At 38.2% G+C, this 26,471-nt stretch overlaps 1 protein-coding gene across 2 annotated transcripts in view; it reads right to left on the bottom strand.

Moving 5' to 3' along the window:
* The window catches only part of LOC140142488 (guanine nucleotide-binding protein G(q) subunit alpha-like), a 74,384-nt gene that overhangs the window by 26,171 nt on the left and 21,742 nt on the right, over positions 1 to 26,471 (bottom strand). Inside the window, exons 2-3 of one of the 2 annotated variants that reach the window (XM_072164472.1) lie at positions 14,686 to 14,870; positions 8,883 to 9,037 (exon numbers count right to left, since the gene is read on the bottom strand). In XM_072164472.1, the coding sequence (XP_072020573.1) occupies positions 8,883 to 9,037; positions 14,686 to 14,870 (340 nt within the window). Of the gene's footprint in view, positions 1 to 8,882; positions 9,038 to 9,122; positions 9,278 to 14,685; positions 14,871 to 26,471 lie in introns of both variants that reach the window. The other variant, XM_072164471.1, reaches the window with a different exon arrangement.

The following is a 26,471-nucleotide window of genomic DNA, read 5'->3' on the forward strand; positions in this document are numbered from 1 at the left end:
TTTCAGAATCAAGAATTTAAAAGGCTGCAAAAAATATTTCAGACCCATAGACTTAATGTGTCTGCAGCTTTTTGAGACGTTCGAATATAAGAAACAGCAACCATCAAGCGTTCAAAACAGTTCAAAATCACAAAAAAACAATACCACACAAATATCCTATTCAGTAGTAAAGCAGACAAAAGCAATAATTACTGTACAAACTTCTTTGTAAAACTCACTATCCTGCATGTTCATATTTTGTTTATACGGGGGAAACACAAGGCAGAAAACTGATTTTGAGATTTAAGATAAGATTCAAACTATTGGGCAATTTGACTGTTTTTCACCGTTTTCAACAATAAACCCCTATTCTCTCGGTCGGGTTGTTCCATCTTTTGTACTTACCCATTTCTCACATGTCACAGAGGACACTTTCGCGAAATTTAGTTCCAGTCAATTTTCTCAGCACAGAAAAATACCAATCTGCCTTTCAATTTGTAATTAATGGAAGTTGATTTCCCTGATATAACTTTTGGCACTGTTTCATCGAGAGATATTCATTTTATGACACCTTTTGTTACTTTCCCCCATTGCGTGCAACAGTAAACATCCGGGATGAGATGGAACAGCCAAATACTGGTAAAAACAACCAATTTACATATCGCAAGTGACGTCATGCCGACCGACAGAATAGCAGAAAATAGGCGATTTGTGCAATGACGGAATGAAAAGAGCATTTTGGCCACATCTCAAATCATTTTCAATTTGTTACACAAATCATAAGGCTTAATACTAAATATATTACCCAATCATTTACATGTACATGTACTCTACAAAATATTCTCCAAATTTTACAGTACACAAAATAACAAATCGCAAGTTACTGTTGTTGTTTTCTTCCTTCACTCGATACACATAAACCACTACCATATATAGCAGGATATTTTTTGCGGTTTCAATTTTTTAGCATTTTGGGGGTAATTTCAAAATGGCCGATTCATAAGTGCACAAAATGCACAAAGGCTTTAATATGTACGCATTCAGAGAATAATAGAGACCATAAGCTTTTCAGAACAGTTCAAAATCACAAAAAATTACTACCGCTGAATGACCCTGCAAAACAGTATTCACGATACAAGAATTATTTCCTATGTTCCAAGAAAAAATTCTTTGTTTTGTCGTCATGGTTACATCAATTTATACATTACATTATTAACACAATAGGTTTATCATGGACATTAACATAACAGCTGATGGAGCATCAATAGGCTATTCCAGTTAAAACCCATACATCCCCCTATTGAAAACATGACCTTAATCTTCCACACAGGGAGTGTGCATTTCAAATGGGGGTTACCTGAATGGGACGATTGCATTTGAAATCTACCCCCCTGTGTGGGAGATTAAGGTCATGTCTTCCACAGGGGGTGTAAGGATTTCAACTGGAATAGCCCAATAACCTTTTTAATGTTAAAAATCTGTGACGAGATACTGAGAAAACCTTGTACCAAATTCCGTCATCAATGATCAACTAATTAGGTAAACTTTGACTATAATTCGTAACACATCTGTTTTCCCCTTAATTATTCAGTTAATTTGTCTACATTCAGGCTGATCAAATTTCATTTCATTTATTGTAAATAGTAATCAGAATATTATACTGATTTCATAGTGTCATGACCTTTTTCCGCTTTTGGGGCCAATTCATAGTGTCATGACCTTTTTCCGCTTTTGGGGCCAACATTTTGTGATGCCGCTTGCAAATAAATGCAAGCGGCAGTCACCAAGCAGTGACGCTCGGCAGCAGCATCTTAATTCTGAAACCAAAGCTTATTGGCTATCATAGCGTACGGTGCCATACGTCACGAGCAGCACCCAGGGGTAGCATTAAGGCCCGAAAGTCGGGGTTGTTTTCCCGTGTTTTTCACTCCCGAGCTTGCAGAAAATCCAATTACATGGGGTGAAAATTAAATCTCTGGGATGAAAAATATTTTGCAGTGTAGTCAGGGGTAGGAGTAAGGTCCAAAAGTAGAGGGTCAGAGTTCACCCCCGAGCTTGCACATATTCCCAATATAGAGGGTGAAAAATTAATATTTTTTAAATTTAGGGGGTTAACGCTACCCCTCGCGGCACCGCTCCCGTGTTGGGACTTGACCGCATTTCCCAAAGCGGCAGGGTCATCGATTTATCGGCAAGACGCTGCTTGTCGCTTGGTCAATGCTAACGTTTCTGGTACAACTGCGTAGTGACACTAATATCACCATTGGGCGTCAAAGCGACATGACACTTGAAACCCGCTTTACATGTCATTCTGTTTTGCTTACATTGTACTCACTAAATCATTTGCTATTAGATACCATATAGTCACCCAGCAGTTACAATATATAATTTGTGGCCATCATGGCGCATACCCATCGCGTACATGTACCCTGCACAACATAAGATGCATTCTGCTCCATAATGTTATTGTAGGGTTCCAGTTGCACCATACACAGTTGCTGGCTACGAACCTACATGTACCCACATACCGAATGTTCCATGATGAACACAAAATTAGTTGTTAGACCTGTATGAACCTTTATCATGTATTTCAGAATTTGGATTCCCTGCCAGGATTTTTTCTAAGCTTTCATTAGAGTTAATGGGATCAATATTGATACTGTGAAGCACATGTACAATATCTTCACGGATTTGGAGTGTAGCCTACCCTGCGGCATGAAACTTTCACAAATTCATACAGTTCCTGAAGGCCTATAGGAAGAAAAATAGTTGCGTACATGAAAATTTCCACGAATCAACACTTGCAAAATATTCATACGCGAAAAGGGTCATACTTCTCATGCCAAAACGGAATGATCCCCAGCCATTAATAATTTAAGGGAGAGCCTGCCGTTCAAAAAGTCAAGCGTGGGACGGTTCCATTCACAAGCCATTTTTTAAAGCAGCAGCTTCAAACTCCTCGCCACAACTGAGCCCGGATGTCGCCAGTGCCACTATTGAGATATGCTCCATCGAACTTAACAATAAACAATAGGAAAGAAAGGATTTATTGACTGTTTTATTGATTTTTCACTACTTAAATGTCAAGTACTATAGACATGATATACATCATTTTAAAGCTAATTTCAAGCAGAATATTTTGGTTGAATATCTCAAAAATGATGATTGGCGACATCCGGGCTCAGTTGTGGCGAGGAGTCACATATGCCAAATATGACTCTGCAACCAGCAAAGTCTGTAGAAACAACCTTACAATGTTCTGCAACCTGTCATTACTTCATCAACTTTACACATTTAGCTTTGAATCAACTATTCTGAAAGAACCAATTTCATATAAACGATGCAACATATAATTCTACAATTAGTAGTCAGTGTCCCTATCAACCCCAATACTAATCTTTCAATTTTGTACAAAACAGCTGGGTCTATTTCTCCCTTTCATAAAAAAAAATACACATTTTTATTGTTACCATAATATAATAATGAACAGCTTTGTTACAAAATTAAGCTATGGATATTTGCAATCATCATAAAGTCTCCACAGGTCGATGAGCACACACCACAGATACAGACACATGTTTCGCCAGGTCACCTGCACTTTGTCCTCAAACTCGGCGCAATTTTTTTTTTAAGAGGAAAAGTTTGAAACCAAAAGTAATTTTATACTACACTGCTTCTGGTTCTTATCTTTTGTGAATCTGATATTATTCTACAAAGTAAATGTCATTCTTTCATCGGTGAATTACCCAGCAAATTTGAGTATCGGCACTTTAAACAATGCCATAACAATTGCTCATCATACAAATTTGGCACACTGCTAATATACTAGTATGTATGGATGCTGTACATCAAGAATTGGCATCCTTTTCAAGCAGAGTACCACTGCCACTTTCAACGATGTGCTGAACACTTTCTTCACTCATAGTGCATAAATGAGCTGACAGAAAAAAAATCCCATTCTTTCCTCGACGGCACAAGCCCATGTCATCTTGGATATGGCGAGTGAGGGAAAACATACACATCTTAACCATTTCAAATTATTAATCCCCATTCCTCATAAACAGTTTTTTTAAGTCACCTTTACTGCATATCAAAGATGGCTGTGTATGCCATGGCGGCCATCTTGGATGCGCAAGGAAACAAATATTGCCATTTATTAACGGGTTGTGAGTAGAAGTGTGCATGCAAATAGCAGTACCTTAGGGCAACTGGTGTGTTCCAGGGCAACATCTCAGTGCAGGTTAAAATGTGGCAGTTTAAAATTCTTCAGCCATTTCTATTTTCTCCCACCACCTGCATGCCAACCGGAAAGGGTTGCCATGTACCCCCTTTGGCATATGTGTCTAGAGTTGCCTACCCCTGATATATACCTTGGTCAAAACTGCTGGATGCATTATTCTAAGAAAGCCCTTGCAATGTCAAAGATCAGCTGTGCTACAATGTACAAGTGCTTATCATATGAAAACCTAATTGCTTTGCTTTAAATTGTGATTTGTGCTCCAAATTGTGCTATTTTGCCATTTAAAAAAAAAAAAGGCATACAAAGTTCATGCTTTAAAATCTAGTACATGGAATTCCAAAGTAGATTAAGGCACATTACCTTAACCCAGGCTAAAAAGGACTACACTACTTAGCAAATACTGATTATACATTTTACAGATTTCAAACCTTATAAAATATTCAGATTTGTGGGGTTTTGTTACAAAGATGTTAATAATTACCACCTCAAAGTTGCATCATGCTTTAACCTGAGCTCCTTGTGCATTACTGAGTGGCAACCTTTAGCACAACTGCATTTCAATTCCACATGAACGTTACATCATACTATTTTTCACCTTGATGTGGCAGTGACATCAACGTGTTGAGGCAGCTACTTTGCGGGCAAATTTATGCAGAGTAATTTTTACGCCAGCACTTTAAGCTGCATACATTGAGATGCACACTGACGTCACTGCCACATCGGGGTGAAAAACTGAGGAATCGCCACAGTGTAATGACTTTTCTCACTCAACAATAATCAAGGAGCACAGTCAAACTCAATCCAGAAATTAAATGGACAACGTAATGTTCACAGTGGCTATGAAGTCTCAAATACATGCATTTCAATAGGCTGTTCCATTTGAAATCCACAACCCCTTGGAAGATTTAGCCAGTCTTCAACAGAGGGAGTATGGGTATCAAATAGAATCTAGACAACTGGGACATTTCTATTTAAAATGCTCATTCCTGATGCGAAAGATCATATACCGTACAGAGGGAGTATGGGTGTCAAAATCAATATCTTAGCTCCATCTTACAAATATACTCCCTCCGTGGATAAGACTTTTTCTTCCACAGATTTTACATGGAATTGCCCAATGCATGATCGGTCTATACATGTACATGTACTTCAGATCTGGTAAATAAAGTCCACATTTGAGACATGTAAACACATGCCAATTTCCATTCAATTTCAAGATTGCATAACAAGAAATTTTCACCGGGGTTAATTTTCGCGCTATTTGCTGTTAAATAGGCTACTGCAAATTTAAAACCCTCAAAATATTTGCAACACATATGTTTCAATATAAGTTGCCGTTTCAACTATGAATAAAGAAACCATAGAACTGATCAGAACAGTTAAAGGGAGTCTCCGGCAATCATAACATTATGCCTTATATGTTAGAAAAATAATTATCAAGCACGAATCACATTGTTTTATTTAAAACAAACTCATATTGACCATATAAAAGCGAATAAAACAGGCGGCTCTCAACACGCGATATTCAAATTCCCGCGCCGAAATTGTCTAAGTGCAATGACCTAATGGTTATTTGTGTTCAATTGTCGTCAGCCTTCATTGTATTACTGGGACGTCATTGCACTCGGCGCCCGGGAATTTTGAATATCGCGTGTTGAGAAACGGATGTTTTTATTCGTTTTTATGGTCACTATGAGTTTGTTTTAAATAAAACCATGTGATTCGTGCTTGATAATTATTTTTCCAACATATAAGGAATAATGTTGTGATTGCCGGAGACTTCCTTTAAAATAGTGAAAATTTTAACCCTGTGAAAGTAACCTGTTATACATTTTACAAAGAAATTACAAAATTAGTAAAACAAAGAGCAATTCAATTAGTACACCACTTTTTTCATCCTTTTACAACCTAAAATGTGCTGTTACATAAACCCTGTGGAAGATATCTTTCACAGAGGCCATAATTAGTCAAACAAAGAGCAATTCAATTAGTACACCACCCTTTTCATCCTTTTACGACCAGGCTATTCCTTTCAAAATCCACACTACCCCTGTGGAAGATGTTAAAAATATCTTCCACAGAGATTCAATTACAAATCTATATGGGATGCACATAATTGGCAGCTCCATTTGAATTTCATACACTCTCTGAGAAGGGGAGGGAGTGTTTCAAATAGAGTTGATTAAAGTGCTAATTCCGGAAGATATTTCTCACATCCTCCACAGGGGAGTGTGGACTCTAAATGGATTTGCCCACTGTACTACTATTATTACTTTAAATGGATTTGCCCACTGTACTACTATTAGGCTACTTTCATGTATATATTACTTGTGTTTGATTCATCATGCTTTGTTGCGTTACATATTTGTACACATGTTACCATTTTTGTTTTCAAAACAAATTTTAGATGCATTGTTCAAAGTGTTGCATGTACAAGGTACACAATGAATACATCAACTGAATCTACTCCTGAAGTCCGATTCTTACTCCACATCGCAGCGCGATGCAATGCTTTAGAATATCGCAGCATCGTGCGATGAAATCAAAATGTACATTTTAATTTCATCGCACGATGCTGCGATGTTTTAAAAGCATGTGGGGTATGCATCTCCTTTTATGGTCATTCTGCCGACCTTGATTTTCCAGCAGCCAATCACAAGCGTGCACGGCTGCGATGTCGCAGCGCGATGCTATAAAGTTGAACAAAATCCAACTCCATCACGGACCGAAATTTCCATCGCGCCATGAAAATTTTCACCGCTGAGCTCGTAAAATCCTGGCTCAGATTACAGTTTTTATAGCATCGCAGCATCGCATCGCGCTGCGATGTGGAGTAAGAACCGGACTTAAATCAACTCAGTAGAGAGCCACTGGTATTGTAACATACATCTTCTACCAGAAACAGCTACACAATTTTTTATCAGCTCTTTTCAGCGCTTATCTACTCCACATCAGATGCATATCACAATGCCTGGTGCCTGGTAACTTGCAAGAGAACACACCGCCAATATGAATTCGCAATTTCTTCGTACTACTATTGCAATCATATTATATTTGCTTTAGTTTCCATCTAAAAGCCATGCCTGGCATCAGATTCAGAAACACCGTAGCTTTGATGCGCAATGCTTATCTATGGAGAACCGTGATCAAAATCTCTTTGGACAAATTGCACGAAACATGTGCTCAGTGACGGTTCAATTATCTCTTTGGGCAGATTGTACAAAACATGTGGTCAGTGTCTGTTCAATTCCTCTGTGGGGGCACAGAGCCAGGCTATTCTGTAACGCACAAACAGCGCATACTGCCGCATATAAATTATGCGCATTCATGCACATTGCATGCCCCTTCAAGTCCAACGCGTACAAAATCTTGGAAACGTACACGTTCAAATATTCAATGATTTTACATACCCGATATTTTCATCTGATTTTATATACGCAATATTTTCATCTGGGGTATCCGTGTAGTTTACAACGGACAATTTGCAGCAATGTTTACATCCTGCATTAAGCAGCAGCAGTTACAGTTCACCTGTCAACAAGGTCTTAGCCAGCCATGCGTCCACCCGTCTTTAAGACGGCCTAATCTAATTTTAGACGGGTGGATTTAATGGATTTTACAGATGTGATAGCTCTAAAACAGATGATTTTAAGGTTATATGAACTTGAGACTAATTCAGAGTGACATGTAAAGGCCAAATCAGGACATAGTTGACCCTAGTGACCCTTCCATGGGTATAGACAAGTTGTTTTATATTTGAGGGTCAAATTTTAGTGTCTGCTTGGACGGGTAGTTTCTGATTTCTGGCTAAGACTCTGCCTGTCAATCAAGCATACAATCTGGGAATTTTTTTGTTGCTAACTTTAACTGGCGGAGCAGTTCTGAGAAAAACAACTGGCTTTCTTGTTAAACCATATGACAAATATGTGTACAAATTTGGAATAAATGGCAGTGTACAAGATCTTGATCGGCCAGGAAAACTTAAAAGCATGACAATCAAACACATGTAGTATGCATGATACACCACTTACTCTATATAATGAGATGCAGGGTTATAATAGATTCGCTGTAGAAGTAGTGATGTAACAGGATTAATTACCATAGCAATATGTGCAAACAATTTTGAATGTATTGCCCTGCACTAGACGTACGCTGTAACTCTGCATCGCACCACTGATTATCAAAGAATAGACATAATAACCTGGATTGTAATTCTATGGAAATTTCACATTATGCCGAGTCAATGTACGTTTCACTCGCACTTGTAATATTAGCGCTTTCGAAAAAGAGCGTTATTGTATTCAATCCATGATTGCACACATACACAACCAAGACAGGTGATGAGTGCAGCCTACTTATAGTGCAGGACAATACATTCAATACTTGTTTTCACCTATAGCTATGGTAAATTAATCCCGTTACATCGCTACTTCTACAGCAAATAGAATATAAATACATATTTACGAGTACATGCTGAATATTCATGAGTACAATTTTAAGGTGTGTGTATAGTAATACATGAATATACAATTGCATGCGGATGAAAAATAATTCACCTTTGCACGTATGTATACAAATACATTAGAACACCGTCAGCGACCCTTTTGGTGATAGATAGCAAGCCAAGCATGAATCCCTTCACCGGCATAAAAGGGCTACTTACTATTTAGCCGAGTCTGTCAACTGGTATTCTCTCCTCCTATCATAACACTCCTGGATACCAGGATCATCCCATATATTTTTAATATCCGTTATATACGGTGCCTCAAACGTTGTAACCGTCTCGTGATCTATTAATCTCACTTCTTGTGATTTTTTCTGCAAGAGAAACAAGAACACAGCACAGACACTTAAACAATGTGTGCGTTGACGGACGGGGAACACACCGAGTCCATGTACTTACTATTTAGCTGAGTCTGTCAATTGGTATTCCCTTCTTCTATCGTAACACTCCTGGATACCAGGATCATTCCATATAGATTTAATATATGATTGATATGGTTCTTCAAATGTTGTTACTGTCTCGTGATCTATTAACCTGACTGTATGTGATTTTGTCTGAAAGAGTTATAAAGCAATGTAATGGTTAAAGCAAGCAGCATTAATAGCTCCCGGGTGACACATTTTGCAAAAAAAAAAAAAAAACACAAGAAAAGTGCAACCTTGTGTTAAATAAAAACTTGAACAAACTTTGTATCAGTCCAAACAGGCAAGCTTCATGATAATGCAAAGTAGGCCTTAATGCTGGCGATCTTTGGTGCAGCAGTCCAATGCAACTTTTCTGCATTGAAACATTGAAGCGTGGCCGATGCAGAATTCTGCAAGTTCGCTGATAGATGGAAGTGATGGAAGAGAGTATTATGGAAGTGTAAGGAAGGATTCCTTTAATGTGCTGATGGACCAAGGCCAACAGCCACCTGTTTGTGAACCAACCAATGTAGCGATTAAAACAGGAGGATAGGTTTCAGTGAGATCATTTCAAACTGTGAAACATAATTTTTTAAGCGAAAAAAATCTGACACTATATGCATTTGAGTTCCCGAGAATAGATAAAAAAATAATAATAAAAATAAATCATAACGATATAAACAATCAACTGAGTTTTTACTTTAGCTTGAGAACCTAGGCATGATTAAAATTTAATATATACCCACTACGACTGGGTTATTTAGTTGCATGCGAGTAGGTGCATAGGACTGCACAAAAACCTGAAGTTCCAATTGCCATTTGAACGGCTTTGGTTTTCAAAGCTAGTATCAGACACATACATGTGCGTAACTAATTATTTCAACATAATTTAGTGCAAAAAACATGTCCATGTTGTATGTAGATGTAGCGAACCAAATAGCTATAACAACTGTGTCTACAGCAGGGTGATAATGTTCGTCTTCATTTAAAGCACAGACCTTAAACAGGGTCTTTATAAAAAAAAGAGGGAAGAAGCTGAAAATGCTCAAAAAGCGCTGAAAAACAGCGTAAAATTGGGGGGGAAATGGCTCAAATCGGGCTGAAAATAAAAGAAAACACGTTAATTTCAGGAATAAAAAAAAGAGGAAATCAGCTGAAAAGAGGAAAAGTTCCAGGTCTGAAAGCAGAGTGGGAAGAGTAGGTACAAATGGCTCTACTGGGATGTGTCTCTGAAATGGGCCTCACTTTCAGCCTTCTGGGTATAAGGATATAATATTGGTATGTTTGTATCGTTGCATTTTTCAAAAATATTCTCAAGTTTGTCCGCAAATTGGCCTAATTTGTGAAGGTGAATCTTGAACTGAAATTTCCAAAACAGAAAACATGCAAAAATGTTGGCCCAAAGTCTGACAGGTATACAAGCTGTATCAAAGTTTATTTGAAAAGCCACATTCTTCCAAATGCAACATTGGATACTAATACTCTTTACAAAATTACTCTGAAGACACATTATTTGGATCGATCTGTTGTTGAATTTTGATGCATCAAGACTCGTCCATTATCAATGAAAACTAATGGATACCAATCATTTCGAAACAGCTTACAGATAGAACTGGGTACCATGTTTGGCAAAGATTGGGTGAATAAATGTGGGTCCAGTTCTAGAACTTGAGTGGTAGGTGCATACCCAAATCAAACCTGAGAAACCCACAGGAAGCTGCAGTTGGATTTCATTTGCAGGCCCTCTGGTATTTATGGGTATAAAAGAGCGGGAAAAATAAACTTTACTGAGCAGGAATTGATTTACAGAAAAGAGTGTATTTGAAAAAAAAAATTGGGGGGATAAAAACTAGCAAAATCTAAACAATTAGTATCCTTTTTTGGGTGTAAATCATATAATTTGGGAGGGGGGACAATCCCCCAGCGCACACCCTACCCAATTCCACATCGAGGTTAGCAACTAAATTCCCAGAAACCTAACCGTGAAAACAGAATATGATGCCTACCGCATATCTGCCAGATAAATTTCCAAGGGGGGTCTTTATGCAAATGCTAGATAAATTTAGAACAGCTTTAAATAGACCTGATACTGTGCATTTCTTTAGATTACCACAAATGATAAGCGTTAACTATGCACGACTCTAACAAGCTCATCCGTCAGTACACAGTTCATCAACCCTAATATATTTAAATGCTCACAGAATGAACCTTCACATGTGTTGGGGTACAAAAACTCATCTGCTGCACACAGAGGTCAACGTTTTGAGCTGTGAGTACGGAATGAAGGTTTTACTGGACTATGCCTTTGGAGATGACACATTTTTGGTCAGATCGTAATTCAGTTCTTCATGAATATCAAATGCATGTACGATACCTGACAGAACATGCTGTAATCTTGCTATATCATCAGAAAAGGACAAACTGTATCTTCAGTGGGAAATATTATTCAGGTTTCATTGTCGTGACTCAACTCAACTTCTCAATTTCCTCCACTGAATTGTTGCGACTCAAACCGACCTGACTCAAGTAAACCTGCTGAAAAAATGGCTGCAATGACTCGACTACACGTAGTCCTAGATTTTCAGGACTCAACTACAAAATCCTACAAAACTAATGGACTTAGCTACTGTCATGTCTGGAAGTTTTCATACAAAAAAAAAAAGAAATTTATGCATCATGCAAATTTTATTCAGCAGCAAAACCAATATTGAATGGTCAGTTTTATTTCGTTTGGTTAAATTAAACCGACTAGTTCTTATAATTATTTGGTTCTAAGGTTTAATTTTTATCTTAAAATCAGTCCTAACTAATTAAAATTATGTTCCCACACTTAATGATGTAATATTGTTATTCCTCTCACGTTATAATATGTACAGGACTGCTTTTTTTATAGTTTTTCTTACTACTGATAATTACATTGGGACAACAAAACCGGAAGGGAAAAAACTTGGTGGATTTTTGGTTTTTTATTTCTTGGTACTTAAATTGCTCATATATAAAAAGCTAACCCTATTATCAACATTTAATCTTAATGAAGCTTAAATATGTTCCTCTGTACATCCACTAATTATACTGTGGTAGTGTTACCACAAAGTATTAGCCAGGCCAGCCAGCAATTTCACTCCTTTTTTCGACTGGGGAGCGACACAACTTAATCAGCGCACAATTTGGATTTCCGCAAATTACTCGCAGGGAATTCAAGCCAGGGACTGCAAAACTCTTCGTAACTATCTGAAATGTGTGTGGCAACGCCAACAGCTAGAACGGAAACTAAGTCAGAGTGCAATGTGTGTATTTATGGGAATTTTAATTAAATAATTATTCAATTAATCCGGCTATTTTCGACGTTCTCTGCTCAAACATCTACCACTTTTATTTTTAGATCCGGTCCTTGTTTTAGAAAACAAGCTGTTTACAATTTGGTGCTCGGAATAGATTCCTGCTACCCTTGATACAATTTTTATTTTGCTGAACATCCTGTCCACAAGTTTAAATCCATGAGCAATTGGGAATACATTGCATATTCAGCATCTAAATACTTAACTCAAAAACTTGTTAGTGGTTCCAACAGGCCTGGGAAAGGTGGCAAATTTGGAAGCCTCATTCCTAGCAAATTTGGTGTTGGAAGGAAATACAAGGTTTGAAAATAAAGAAATACATCACATAGCAATTTAAGAGAAATCCTGTCTTCTTGGAGGGAAGTTTATATCCCTGGAAAGTCACATTTTTCCAACTCTGGTTTCTAATCATTTTCATGAAGCTGTCATACTCCCAAGAAAAAGAGTATGATCATTGATCATTGATCAAATTAAAATGACACCTCTCTGAAAATGCCAAAATTATTTAATCAATAATTTTCGCTACCTTTTAACCAAACACCCTCCAACAGTTGAAATGATCTCAGTGAACAAAAACCCTTTCCAAAATCTTTCGGCACTTTTTTCACCCTTCATGGTACTTTGGCTGTGGTAACAAAAAAACAAACAACCCAAATTCCATGTTTGTGACCAATCTGTTCAGATTTGGCAAAAAGTGCAAGGCAAAAACTGAACTTACACAGGCCAATTGTGATGCAGTTTCTAAATGAACGTGATAGCCAGTGATGGGATTGCGATACCCCCACACACCTCACATACAAGCAAAGTAAAGGCTTATCTAACTGGTGGATGTAGATGCAGTTGTTGCTGGCATGCACCTGTGCATGGTCACTATATTTGCCGTCATAGTGGATACGACACACCTTAGTTACTGGTTCACACTTGGTTTTCACACCTGTTAGCAACCCACTGACTTTGTGTTGTGATCATTTTGATCCTGGTTCCGAACACAAAGAGCGTGAACGCAATGATCGGGTTTGACGTCACACTACGATGGTGAATTCTGCCAATAACAAACGAATCCACAGCCCTATCACAGTGAACAAGACAAGCACATCATCTGAACTCGCATCCACCCGTCAGCTCTAAACCTCCCATGACTGGTGGTTTGGCGCAGACTTACCCAGGAGTACCCACTAAAGTTTGTTTAGCTCCTTCCATGCTTAACTCATGACTTTGTGAATTGATATTAAAATGGGAGTACGCAAATAGTACAAAATGGACACAGCACCTGCACCAAGGAAGGTTTGCATATTGTGCGAGCATAAGTTAGGACTTTGTGCCTGTATTAAGAAAAGTTGAAAAACTTTCGCCTCCTGTTCCTAGATATATCCAATTCTCGGACACAACGTTTGAAAGCAACAAGTGCGTCCCACAAGCTCATATATTCTAAACTGTACTAAAGCAGCCTGTCGCTATGGTCCGAGCTTCTGCTGTGCAGTACACACACGCATTGGCAAAAATGTCATATACGCACACCTGTGTTTTACCGAGAATTAAATATATAGCATCAGTCGTAGTGATTGCGCAAAGTTAAGTGCCTTGCGGTGTTTACAGGGAAAAAAGTTAATATAAGGTCAATACCCATTACCATTGGTTACTGAGCCAGTTCAAGCTTAAAACAGATGCACCGCCACCATTAGTTATTGTCATACACGCTCTAGCCAGGTCTATCTGTCATACGCGCTTGCTCTAGCCAGGTCTCTCTTTACGGCTATCCTAATATGTGACCTACTTGAATTGAAAAGCTGGCACTTGTCAGAAAACAACAAATTTGAGATTGTTTTGGGATTAATTGAATTTTCCCTGTAAGAGTAACCACCATGTGTTTGATAAAATGCAGTAGTGACAAATGCAAGTAAATGACTTTAAGGCATATTACATTACCTTCTCTTTCCCCATCTGAAATAAGTTCTGATGGTGTCAGAGTGTCAGACAAGAAAACCCAAGGTCCCGGGTTTGGACGGCATACTGATTTGCCTTATCCATCCATCCATTTAAAAATCTGATCATGTTAAAACAATCTCAAGTTAAACTTCATTTTCCCCTTCTTTTTGGGCATGATTTTTTTTACATGTAGTAACTTTTAGTAACTTAGTTCTTCATGAGAAAATCTTCTGAACTGACAAGTGCCCCCTCTTTCAAGTTCACAACTCGGTCCACACATTCTCGCCCACTTACTTCATTGCTAGGGTCTGAATAGGGGATTCTAAGTGTTTCCATAGCCCGAATCATGGAATTGATGGCCATGAAGATGTTTTGGTACACCAACTTGGTGAAGGTTTTCCGGTCGTCTTCTGAGTAGCCCGCTCCGTGGATAATCCTCATCTGTTTGATAAAAGTACTCTTCCCACTTTCTCCCGTTCCTGTGGTGTACACACACAAAAGAGATGGAAATAAAAAACGGAAAGCGGTTAACAATATTTACTAAATGCTCTGCTCCTTACTTTGAAGTTGATCTGCGCTGTGCGCCGAACGCATACACGAGTGTAAACACAGAAGTGGTAAACAATCAAACTGAATGGCTGATCAATGTTCATGACAACAAGACAGTTGACCCATTGGTTCGTCGGCACTAAATGCTCTGCTCCTTACTTTGAAGTTGATTTCTGCCATGTGGTGTGCATTGGCATCTAAAGTTCATTTTTTATTACTTCCGTGATCTGTGCTGTGCGCCGAGCGTACACGAGCGTAAACACAGAAGTGGTAAACAATCACGCTGATTGGCTGATTAACGAACATGACAAGATGGTTGACCCATTGGTTCGTCCGCTTAGAAGGGGAGGAGATATCGTCACTTTACGCGATCGCCGATCACCAGCGTGCACCTGGACCACAAAATAAAAAATAAACTTTAGCAAGGACTAACCACTTGTATGAATGAAATATCGTTTTCTAAAACTAGTAAAAAATTATACAATATGTTAGTTAATCTGGATAAAATTGTAACTTAAAGTTAAACTCAGCAATTAATCACCGGTACACTGTAAGATCAAAATGGGTCAAAATCAATGTTAGTTATAGAATCATGAAAGTGGAAACTGTAAGAATGAACCTAGAAGTAGCACACTAACCTGTAGAAAAAGGTCAAGAGAAAGAACTTACAACTGTAGGCAACTGTTCATGGAGCACTCTATGAATCCAACTTACATTATTTGGATTCAATGCATTGATTATGATTGTAGGTACTTTGTAATTACTACGCACTTATGACCTTCTTGCACTCAACCCATGAATTGTTGAACAACCTGTAACAGAGTTTGACATGTTCAAAAGGAATCAGGATTATGACGAGTTTGTATGTGCAGTGACTGTGTACATGCATATATGTGCAAGTGTTTGATCCTTCAATCCTTCACTCCTACAAACAGGGATCTCTCCGTTTTGCAATCCCTGATGACTATAGTACAGAGGGGTAGAGGGCACTAATACATATTTTCTGTATTATCGTCTGAAGAGTGAAAACACATACACTCTAAATGTGATTTTGATCGGCGAAACACGGACATCGTCCGAGATGGTAAATTTGAATTTTGTAACTTGGCAGTTCATTTAATGCAAATCATAATATCCCCATTCTGCACGTTATAGATGGGTGCAGGCTGCAGGTGTGTCAAGTTGGGAAGATAAGCATGTTTAAACTGATGTCCCATTTTCATGGTTTCACACGTTTGTCCCCATTTTCAGGGTTAGCGTGTGTGCGCAGCGCATGACTGTGTGCTTGCATACCTGTGGGGTGTATGCCCATGTGTAAAGCAATAGCAAACCTGGCACTTCAGTCCATGGTTGTTATGTGCATGCATATCGCATGTGCACACCTGGCCTTGTGCTACAAATGTGCATGCACACAGACAGTACCGAGGTTCGAGATGTGTACTAGACAATGATGTTATGTCAAGGAGAACTGGTCCCCGCTTTATCATCTAGCATGCCATCTCATCGAGAGTCACCTGAATAGAAAACTTTGCCTCAACATTATGTGCATGCTTATTACGGCCTTGTTATACATGTATAATAAAGGATACATGCAATGGAAGCTCAATTCCAGTACTACTACCACAAGCTTTCTCACCAAGAACACAGTGAAGCAATCTCAATTCACTGTAACCATGACAACTTGATAACAATATACACTGGTTGTTAAGTATAAGGCTGTTTGCTGGTGTGTAACTGCTCTCTCATTGGGTACACAACAGCTGGGCCCTAGATGAGCAAATGACCTTGGAACCTGATTAATACTCAATGCTTTTACAGAAAATTAGTAGGCCTAGATCATGATTTGCAAGTATCGTACTAAAAATTATGTAATTTAAACAGATCAACGGAAAAAATGCCATGTCTCAAATCGACTGCGCGGGTTTGTTTTTCTTAGCGCATCCATTTCAGGGGAAATGTACAATGCGTCTGCCTTTCATCTCTCTACTCTTTCGTTTTGTTGAGAGGCATATATGCTTGTAGATGGAATTCTCCGGTAGTTTGTTAACCCCATGAGAACTACCTGCCGATTGGCCAAAAAGAAGTTTTCATTATCAACTGGCCCAATCAGCAACATTGTTAGAATAATTTCACCACACACAAAAATTGGGATGAATTATTTGCAAAGCTCCATTCTGATTGGTGATTTAAAAGAAAATATCATGTAACTGACCAATCAGAGGCAATGTTAGATCAGCAGGTATAGTGCTCAGGGGGTTAAACGTGAAATTGTAACAAATGTAATAATTCCTGTACATGTACAATGTATTTGATGAAGAAGTTGCTGCAATCCTGAAAATCTGGCTAAACACTTTGCATGTATATTTTTGTATTTCCAGCACAAAAGCAGAAAATAATTATTAATATTATTTCAACAAGCACCCTGTTTTTCAATGAACACACACATCCAGGTGCTGTATAAAAGTGCTGGGCTTTATTCCAAGACACACAAAATAAATCTATCTGTATGTAAAAGCTGAAATTTAATCAGTGTCTGGCACACAAATACAGCATGACAGAATTTTAGGGGAAACCCCTCCATTCACTCAAATTTAGGTTACATGTATATGCCATGAAAGCCTCACAACCAATGTTCAAGTTTATAGCAACAGTTCAATACTGGTCTATTTAATAGAATTTTCATAGAATCCCCTTGAAACTGCAGGCAATGCCGTGCATGCTCGAAACTGCATCCTGGCTGAGACAGGTACTGACCACCACGGATACATACTTGTGCCTCCTCAAACACCAGACGACAAATAATCCCCATCATTTGAAACAGTTTTGATGAAAAACATTCAGATATATATAGAACATTTATTTTTGATGGTCTTCACAAGATATTATTAGTGACCACTCCCTATGTTTCAAAAACATCGTACAAATTTTACAAAAAACAAAATGCAAATTTTTTACTGCAAGCCTAAACGGATTGAAAACTGAGACAATAGCGCCCTCAATGGCCACTCTCTCCATATACTTGCACAGCACCCAGGCACAGCACCCAGGCACAGCCTTAGCAATAGCATGCTGAAGTTTATTTTGTGCATATTTCTAACTTAACAAATTGTGATAACACAACTTAGTACTGCCACCACAAAGTTTACTTATTGTATTCTGCACAAGCGGCATCACTTTTTCCTGTGGAAAATCCTAATGGATTTACAGCACTGTTATGTAGTCTTTGCTTTGGTGTCCTGCAATTTCAAAGCATTCTTTGGTACATATCCCGATTCTCCAAGTGCTCTTTGGTGAATGGAAGGGAAAGAAGGAATGAATAAAGAAAGATGAACAAAGAAGTTGTTGTTTGTTTGGGGTGGGATTTGAACCCAAGACCCCTCGCCTGCCGCACACTAACAACCACCAGTTAGCTAGTGGTTTTTAGCCAGCGAATCAGTACTGTATATGATTTTTAAAAGATGATTGCATCATCACATCATGTCAGATGCATGCATGCGCAGTGGCTTTCAGCTGTAGTATTTTGTAGTAGTAGTACGCAGTGTAGTTAGGGATAGTGGCCTTCATACCCTTTACCAGGGATGTAAGTTTTCTGTATTTTTACAGAATTCTGTAATTTTGTAGTCCAGATTTACGCAATTTCTTTTATTTTCAGCCCATTTTGGGCTTTTTAGCCCGAATTTACGCGCTTTTTTCTGTATTTTCCGTATTTTTTCTTCAGGGTTACTTACATCCCTGCTTTACCCACTGGTCTGGGAAACGAGTGCCCTTACAAAATGGAATTTCGAGCCCTGTGGGTCACATATCAACACAAAAACTATCGCTCCAGTTGCACTAAATCAACTTGAACTGTTTGACCAATATTATCATGCTATGTAATGACTTCTTGGAGAGGTAGTAAAATTCATGTCTATCCTGAATGCGAGTTTAAAGTATATCCTGCCTGGCAAATTCAAGTCAATCCCAGCTAGCAACATGTTAGCTGAAAAGAGCTGAGATACCGTATTATTTGTAAAAAAATTTCCCGGGGCGTTACATTTTTTCGAAAATGGGGTGTAAGTAAATTTTCATTGAATAAAGCTTCAAAATCGACGGCGAACTTGAAAGAATCACTCACTTCGGTTCAAATTCAAGATGGCGGCATTACGCAACAGCATGGAACATTGTATTTTCAAGAGTAAATAAAACAAAATTACATCCGTAAGTGCATCATCAAACAGGAATCTATGAAATTAGTTAAATTCACCATAATTAGACAATGAACTGGATGGAATTTCGAGTCATAATAGGTTTTGTCCATGCAATTTATTAGCGATCGTCACTGACATTGACTGATGCATGTTTAAAGCATACTCACACGATATGGCATGGAAATGTTTGCATTTTTGTCCATTTTTCATTCAAAAAATTAGGGAGGCGTGTATCAGAGGGGGCGTGTTAGGCCCAGAGAGCGTTTAATACAAATAATACGGTAGGCAATTTTGTATAATAAAAACTTTAAATAGACTCGTTATATTTTCAATTAGTCAAATTAGGACAAAGGCAGTAATTAAGTAATTGATACATAATCATGTCTTCTACATCCTGTCTATGCTTTTTCTGACCTTTTCAGAACAAACGCCCTTAATTAATCTGACAGTCAACGTTTAAGTTATCATTTCCGCTCACTAATGTGGGCGCTTTTTATCATCAAGGTCACTGAAAATGAAAAGAAATGTTCTCGTAGACGTAATTACAGATGGCCACGTTTAATTTCAACTTTTTTTGTTCTCGTCCACTGGATTTTCAAGAAATGATGATAACAGGGGGAGGTATTTTTGTTTTTATGCAGGGGGATCTTTTGGTCTAGCCAGGGTTTCATTTTGCAGTTGTTGGCCACACATTCAGTGGCTGTAATTTATGCTCAATGTCGTATAAGGCAATGGATGCATGATAATAGACATGTCCATTGTATTGGTAGGTTTATACCTATCATACAAACAAAGCCCGATAAGCACATGGAATCGAACATGAATTGTGTTTCTGATGTTTTTGGAACAAACAAAAACCCTTCCCCAACATGATGGCTTGCAAAGAGGAACATCTCCCAACCTGGCTAAGATGCAGAGTATCTGTATGGTTTAGGGGGAGCGTGGCGCACTGGTTAGGGTACTTGCCTTTAGTGCATGAGGTCCCGGGTTCAATTCCCGGCGGTGGCGATTTGCTGGGATATTGACTTGGAAAAAAAGTCTGAAATTAATTGGCAACCTCTGTAGATTAAATTCAGACTTCCGCTCTCCCCATGGTTCATTTAGAATTGGGTAAATGAACCATGAAAGTACTCCGCCCTTCGGAGGGGACGTTAAGCCGTCGGTCCCGTGTGCAGAGAGCCATACCTGTACATGTATTTCGCAGCCAGTTTCGAAAAGAGTAGGGTGTTAACCCCTGACTGTTCCCAACCCGTCCCGGTGTTCAAATGGACCCCAATGGAAATAAGCTTCAATAGAAGCTTTCTTGGGTTATCCAGGGTTGTCAAAAACCCGAACAAATCAAATACTACCCTTGTCGTGTTTGTCAGTTTCCACTTCTGTGGGTTCTGGAATTCGTTTTATTCTTTTGATCTTTTTGCAATAGAACTTAGCCTACTTACATGCCTACAATATCTTTTTTTCTCGTCACCCGTCGGCATTTTGTTTGTGGACATCGCGCATTCTTTTCAGTTATTTGCATATTCAAGGTATCCTCTTGTATCATTTATTCATCCTCTTTGTGTTTTCGTGTATTGGACTAACCATTACCTACTTTTTTTTTTTTGCTAAGCATACTTTCATCCTGAACATCATCATTCAGCATTTTTCTAGTGCAAATTTACTGTCCCAATCTGATATTCAAATAATTACCAATCAAAAAGAAAGCTCTCCATCACAGGAAGCATATAAAATATTTAGTCTCCCATCATTATCATTTGCCCCACATTAGAACAGCCATATTTCAATCCATTCTAAAAACGCACCCTACTGGTCTGCTTCTAAGCTCTTTCATTTTCTAAAATCATCATTTGAAACTAAAATAATAATAATAATACAATGTTATAAATCTCACAATCATCTCATCAGTAACATTACACTCAACAAAATCTTTCAATATATTTCAATTTCCATTCCTCATCAAAAATATCATAACTTCTCTTCAACAGATTTTCCAACATCCCCACAAATCATCATAAACCACCAAATTGATTCATAATCAATATAATTACAATATATGTCAACCGCTCCTCCATCCATCCATCCCTCCCTCCTTCCCGCCCAAGAATTTCACCTGACACGGCAGGCTATCCCTATTATACACAGTGTCAGACTAGCAATGCATGCATTCATGTATTACTTCCTCATACCACACCACACTCATACACACACCGGTACACATGCACAAGTATATATAATATACCATTTACACGTATACTGCATCTTAGTTCTATCCGCATCTCAAAGGCAGAGCAAGCAAGCAAGCAGTGCGTTGAGCAAAGCAAGTCATCATCAAGCAATATTGCACACATGTACATCCAAGGAAACTACCCAGCGCCATGTACTGTACACTGCACAATTACTCCTACGTACCATCCATACATACGTCGAGTACATGTCATCTTCATGGCATAGCAGCCGCATACACACACACACTGCTCACTGTATTACATGTACACTCAGCGAGTCCGGTGCCGCAGTCTTAAAGCGCAGAGAAGGGATAGACATTAATACTAGTATAGTGTGCACAGCTTGCATGTGTGGGGGTGTGTGTGTGGAAATTAGTGTTTATGTGTACAAAACAATGTAGTTTAACAACAAATTGCTGTAATAAAATGAGATACTATTTTCAAAAGTTGGAAAAAAAAACAGCAGTGATTTGATTTCACTCCCATAATTTAATCTGAAGAAAAATGCTGAACAAAATTTTTTACCACATTCTTAATGCAAAGCCATTCAAGATTTTCACTTTGTTCTCATAATTTTTTTCTGCAAAATAAACATTATTTTGAGCTTGCAACAAAAAGACAAATTTACAGGGTTTTATTTTTCAGTTATGAGGCTTGGTTTTCAGAATATTAAAAATTGGGCTCATGTAAAGTGCGAAATTTTTTGCAGTATTAATTCTTCACGATATAAACTGTTCGTAGCAGTTCTGCAGTTTTTAAATTCGCAATTACATCTTGAACAGATACATAATTAAAGCCTTGGGTAAAGAAATACATTTTCGCTGGCTTTTAAATTCACAGTCCTGTAATTAACTGCACAAAGAGCACAAAAATAAAGACCTCGCAAACATTTCCCGCTAAACAGAATTTCAGTTGAAATCCATGCACCCCCTATGGAAGACATGACCTTAATCTTCCACACAGGGAGTGAGAATTTCAAATTGGGTTACATGAATGGGCAACTCCCCATTCACACTCCCTGTGTGGGAGATTAAGGTCATGTCTTCCATAGGGTTGCATGGAATTCAACTGGAATTTGAGGTATAACTAACAAGAATGTCTTCAGCAATGCAAGTTGCACAAGAAATCAAAGTGGTACAGTCATATTATATTGTCGACATGCATGAACATTTGGCAGAATATCATTATAATATGGTTTTATTTTTTGTTGCTTTTTTTCATGCTTTTTGTAGTTCATTTAGTGGCGCTAAATTTAGTGGCCTATGGAGCCATGTAATACACATATCATGCATAACTCAAAATCAGACTCAACTGAAATTTTGGGAATGAAATTTTTTTGTGGATATTTACTGAAAAATACCATAAAAAGAGATTATTAATTTGTTATAATCTCAAAATACTCCTTATAAGATACTTTGGAGGTTGACAGCCTCATCCCCCTCTACACCATCAAAATGCAGATTTTAGTATCAGGTGAAATCTGTGAATATTTTTCTTATTTAACTCACAGATCCTGTATCTGTGTTTAACTCCAGTTCTATAAAAAAAAAAGATTTTTTTCATCATAACAAGAGCATAAAAACAATTTTTTTAGGGGGTAACACCCGTAGCTAATTCCCTGATCAGATTGTGTCCCAAGCCATTCATGGACTTTAGCAATTTAGAGCCCACCACTAAAATCAGGCTAGCTTTAACCCTGTCAAACACCACTGAGCACTAATTAAATGAGCGTCTCCAAGTTGGTCTACTCTTTCCATTTATTCCAAGTACATTCCTGTGAAACCCTCCTCCTTTGATCAATACGAAAAACAAATCTTTTGCATTTCCACGAATTTGCAATTTTATCTTCATAAAAAGGTTCAAATAATCAACACACACTGCAAAAGGCTCGGACATCCAAGCGCCCAATAAACACTAAAGCTCTTAAACTTGACATGCATATCTGCATTTTGTGCATACACACACAATCTTCCCTGCCATCAATGTCATTTGCACAAAAATGTTGAAGTTGCCAGGTCTGTTAAGTATTTATACTAGAAATCAAGAAGAATTCTCAGAAAATACGAGGTTACTACGTAAGAAAACTTTTAACTGATCACTCCTGGTTTGTTTATTTGTTTTATTGCATGGATATGTTTGTTAGGCAGGTATGAAGTTATCGTGTAAAGCGTAATGTGGATTGAATCCTTCGTATACCAACTTGGTTTCATATCGTGTTGGACTTATAATGAGAATATTGTTACGTTTTTTTTATTGTCTTCTGGGTCAAATTTGGGCCGAGTTTGGGTGAAAATGACAGGCACTTGTCAAATCCTAGCTAAAGTCCGATTCTTAGGGGGCTGGCATTTTCTTCGGAAGGGGGGGTCACAAAAATACTGGGGGGTCATAGAATTTTCAGACCAAAAAAATAGGGGGGTTATAATTTTTTAACACCCAAAATAGGGGGTTATAGAATTATTAAGGGCTGGTGACTTAAAAATTTCGCGCGCTGCACGCGCATTCTTTACTTCGCAGTCGAAATATGCGTACAATCTATGCAAAATTTTTACACGCTCCACGCGCCTTCTGTACACTTACAATAAAAATTTTACCGCGCTCCACACACTTTCTTTACTTTTAAGTTTTGGCATTCCGCACTTTAGTTCCGCAATGAATAATTTTTCTTGAGTCTGTGTAGTTGGAAGGGGGGGGGGTCATAAAATTTTCGACCCGCGATAGGGGGGGGGGTAAAAAATTTTTGCCCGCGATAGGGGGGGTAATAAAAAAATTGACTCCGGTCACCGACATATTTGTGACCCCCCTTCCGAAGAAAATGCCAGCCCCCCTTACTCCACATCGCAGCGCGATGCGATGCTGCGATGCTTTTAAAATGTACATTTTAATTTCATCAAGCAATGCTGCGATGTTTTAAAAGCATGTGGTGTCTGTATCTCCTTTTACGGTCATTCTGCCGACTTTGATTTTCCAGCAACCAATCACAAGCATGCACGGCTGCGATATTGCAGCGCGATGCTATAAAGTTGAACAAAATCCAACTCCATCGCGGACCAAAATTTCCACCGCGCGGTGAGAATTTTTACCCCCGTGCTCGTAAAAACCTGGCTCAGATTACAATTTTTATAGCATCGCATCGCGCTGTGATGTGGAGTAAGAACCGGACTTAAGATCCTGGCGCCAGGGGTCGATTTAGAAAATAAAATTTACATGTACAACTCGTAATTTTTTTTGCCTCAAAATGGGCTGAATAACACAAAATTTTACATGCACATGTAGCCAAAGTTACATGCATTTGAAATCCCTCTAAATCAAGCCCTGCCTGGCACAATGCAAACGATGCACACAGTTCAATATGAGCTCAGCTATACTCTATTGCCTCATAGAACATGGTTACCAATAAAATTAAAGGAAAAACAACAACTATCAATGAATACACATATCTAGATTGACAGTCAGTACAAATCGTCAAAGTTTCTTTAAAATACTAAAACCATTTCAACGCTTAATTTCCTCATTCATACCACTACACCCGCTTTACGGCAGCTATATTTGTCCAATCACAGCTCTTTCTTCTAAATTTCATTTCACAACAATACCCCCATCTTTCGCTTTGTTCATTTGTGCGGCTGGTCATTCATAATCATAACTGAGCCAAAAATGACGAGGTTGCTATGTAACAGAAATTTATTTCTCATGTAAATTAATAACAAGAATGTGATAAAGTGAATAACTAAAATAAATACCAAACGATCCAAGTCTTGTTTCTTTCTCTCTGTACCTTTGTAAATGAACACAACATTATACTGTTGAAGTGGACATTTTTGCGCTACATTAATGTTCGCACATTTCACGTTTTAACCAGCTGCAGCATCAGCAGCGAAAATAACAACACACAAATAATCAAATATGTTCCTTTTGTGTACACGTCGATGTCATGATCGAAGCTTAAAATCACAAATTCAAAAACAAGTTAAGCTATAGTTCAAAATTAGGGAAGCGCAAAAAAATTGTGCGCAAAAAATTCCACCTTTATACAGTAATAATTTCCTTTCCTTGCAAGGCCACAACTCAACCATACCAGCAATGTTCCATTGCCATGACAAACGATCCAAGAGCAAAGAAGCAGAAATTTGCATAAAAGGAGACGCCAATTGTTTTAATTGAGTATTATTGTGGATATAAAGGGCCCTGGACCTTTGCAACATTGTATAGACCTTTTTCCAGTGACCTCACTTGATCGATATTGGGGTCTTTAATAGATGTAAACAAATAACATGTGTGTTCCCCACATGCCTGCGATGTGAAAACACCAAATTCAACTGCCAATTGTTTTATAAAAAATGCTCATTATTGTGGATATACAGGGCCCTGGACCTTTGCAATATTGTATAGACCTTTTTCCACCAGTGACGTCACTTAATCGATATTGGGGTCTTTGATGTAAACAAACAACATGTGCGTTCCCCACATGCCTCCGATGTGAAAACACCAAATACTGCTTATTTTCTCCCCGGTTTTATCATCTTTCACTTCAGCTTCCACAACATAATTGTTTAAACAGGAACTGTATACTGTTTACCTTTGTTTCAGTTTGTTTTGATTCTACAAAATACAAAAAATACAGAAAAACCGCAATGCTATTTGAAAATTAATTTTTGATTTGTTTTACAACTTTGTTTACTTTTTATGGCGTGACAAACTTAATGCGTACTGCGAGCTGACAGTTTCGTACCGGATGCCTATCGTTACGCAAAGTTTATCTTTTTGGCCCATGATCGGGTGAATTTTGGTGGAAAAGGGCTCCTTGCCCTTTTCTTTTCCTTTACCCACCAGATTTTCTCTTTCATTTTTTGTCAGAGGGGTACTTTTTTACGCTACTGCATGTCTTCCACATGTATGGATTTCAACTGGAATACCCCATTTAGAAGTTGTAAACATCTTTACTCTAGTGTTCAGTACATACATGTAGCATATAGGGGAAAAATTGCAACATCATCGGCAGAATCAAACAAAGGCACACATATATGAACAAAAAGCCTTGACCAAAATTGCATCGATCGGTTCCCAGGACCTAGCACAACTGAAGCGCCGTAAAGAAAGAAAGAAAAATTGCTAAATGTAA

The sequence above is a fragment of the Amphiura filiformis genome, chromosome 20 (assembly GCF_039555335.1).
Source record: "Amphiura filiformis chromosome 20, Afil_fr2py, whole genome shotgun sequence".
In the NCBI taxonomy this organism is placed as follows: domain Eukaryota; kingdom Metazoa; phylum Echinodermata; class Ophiuroidea; order Amphilepidida; family Amphiuridae; genus Amphiura; species Amphiura filiformis.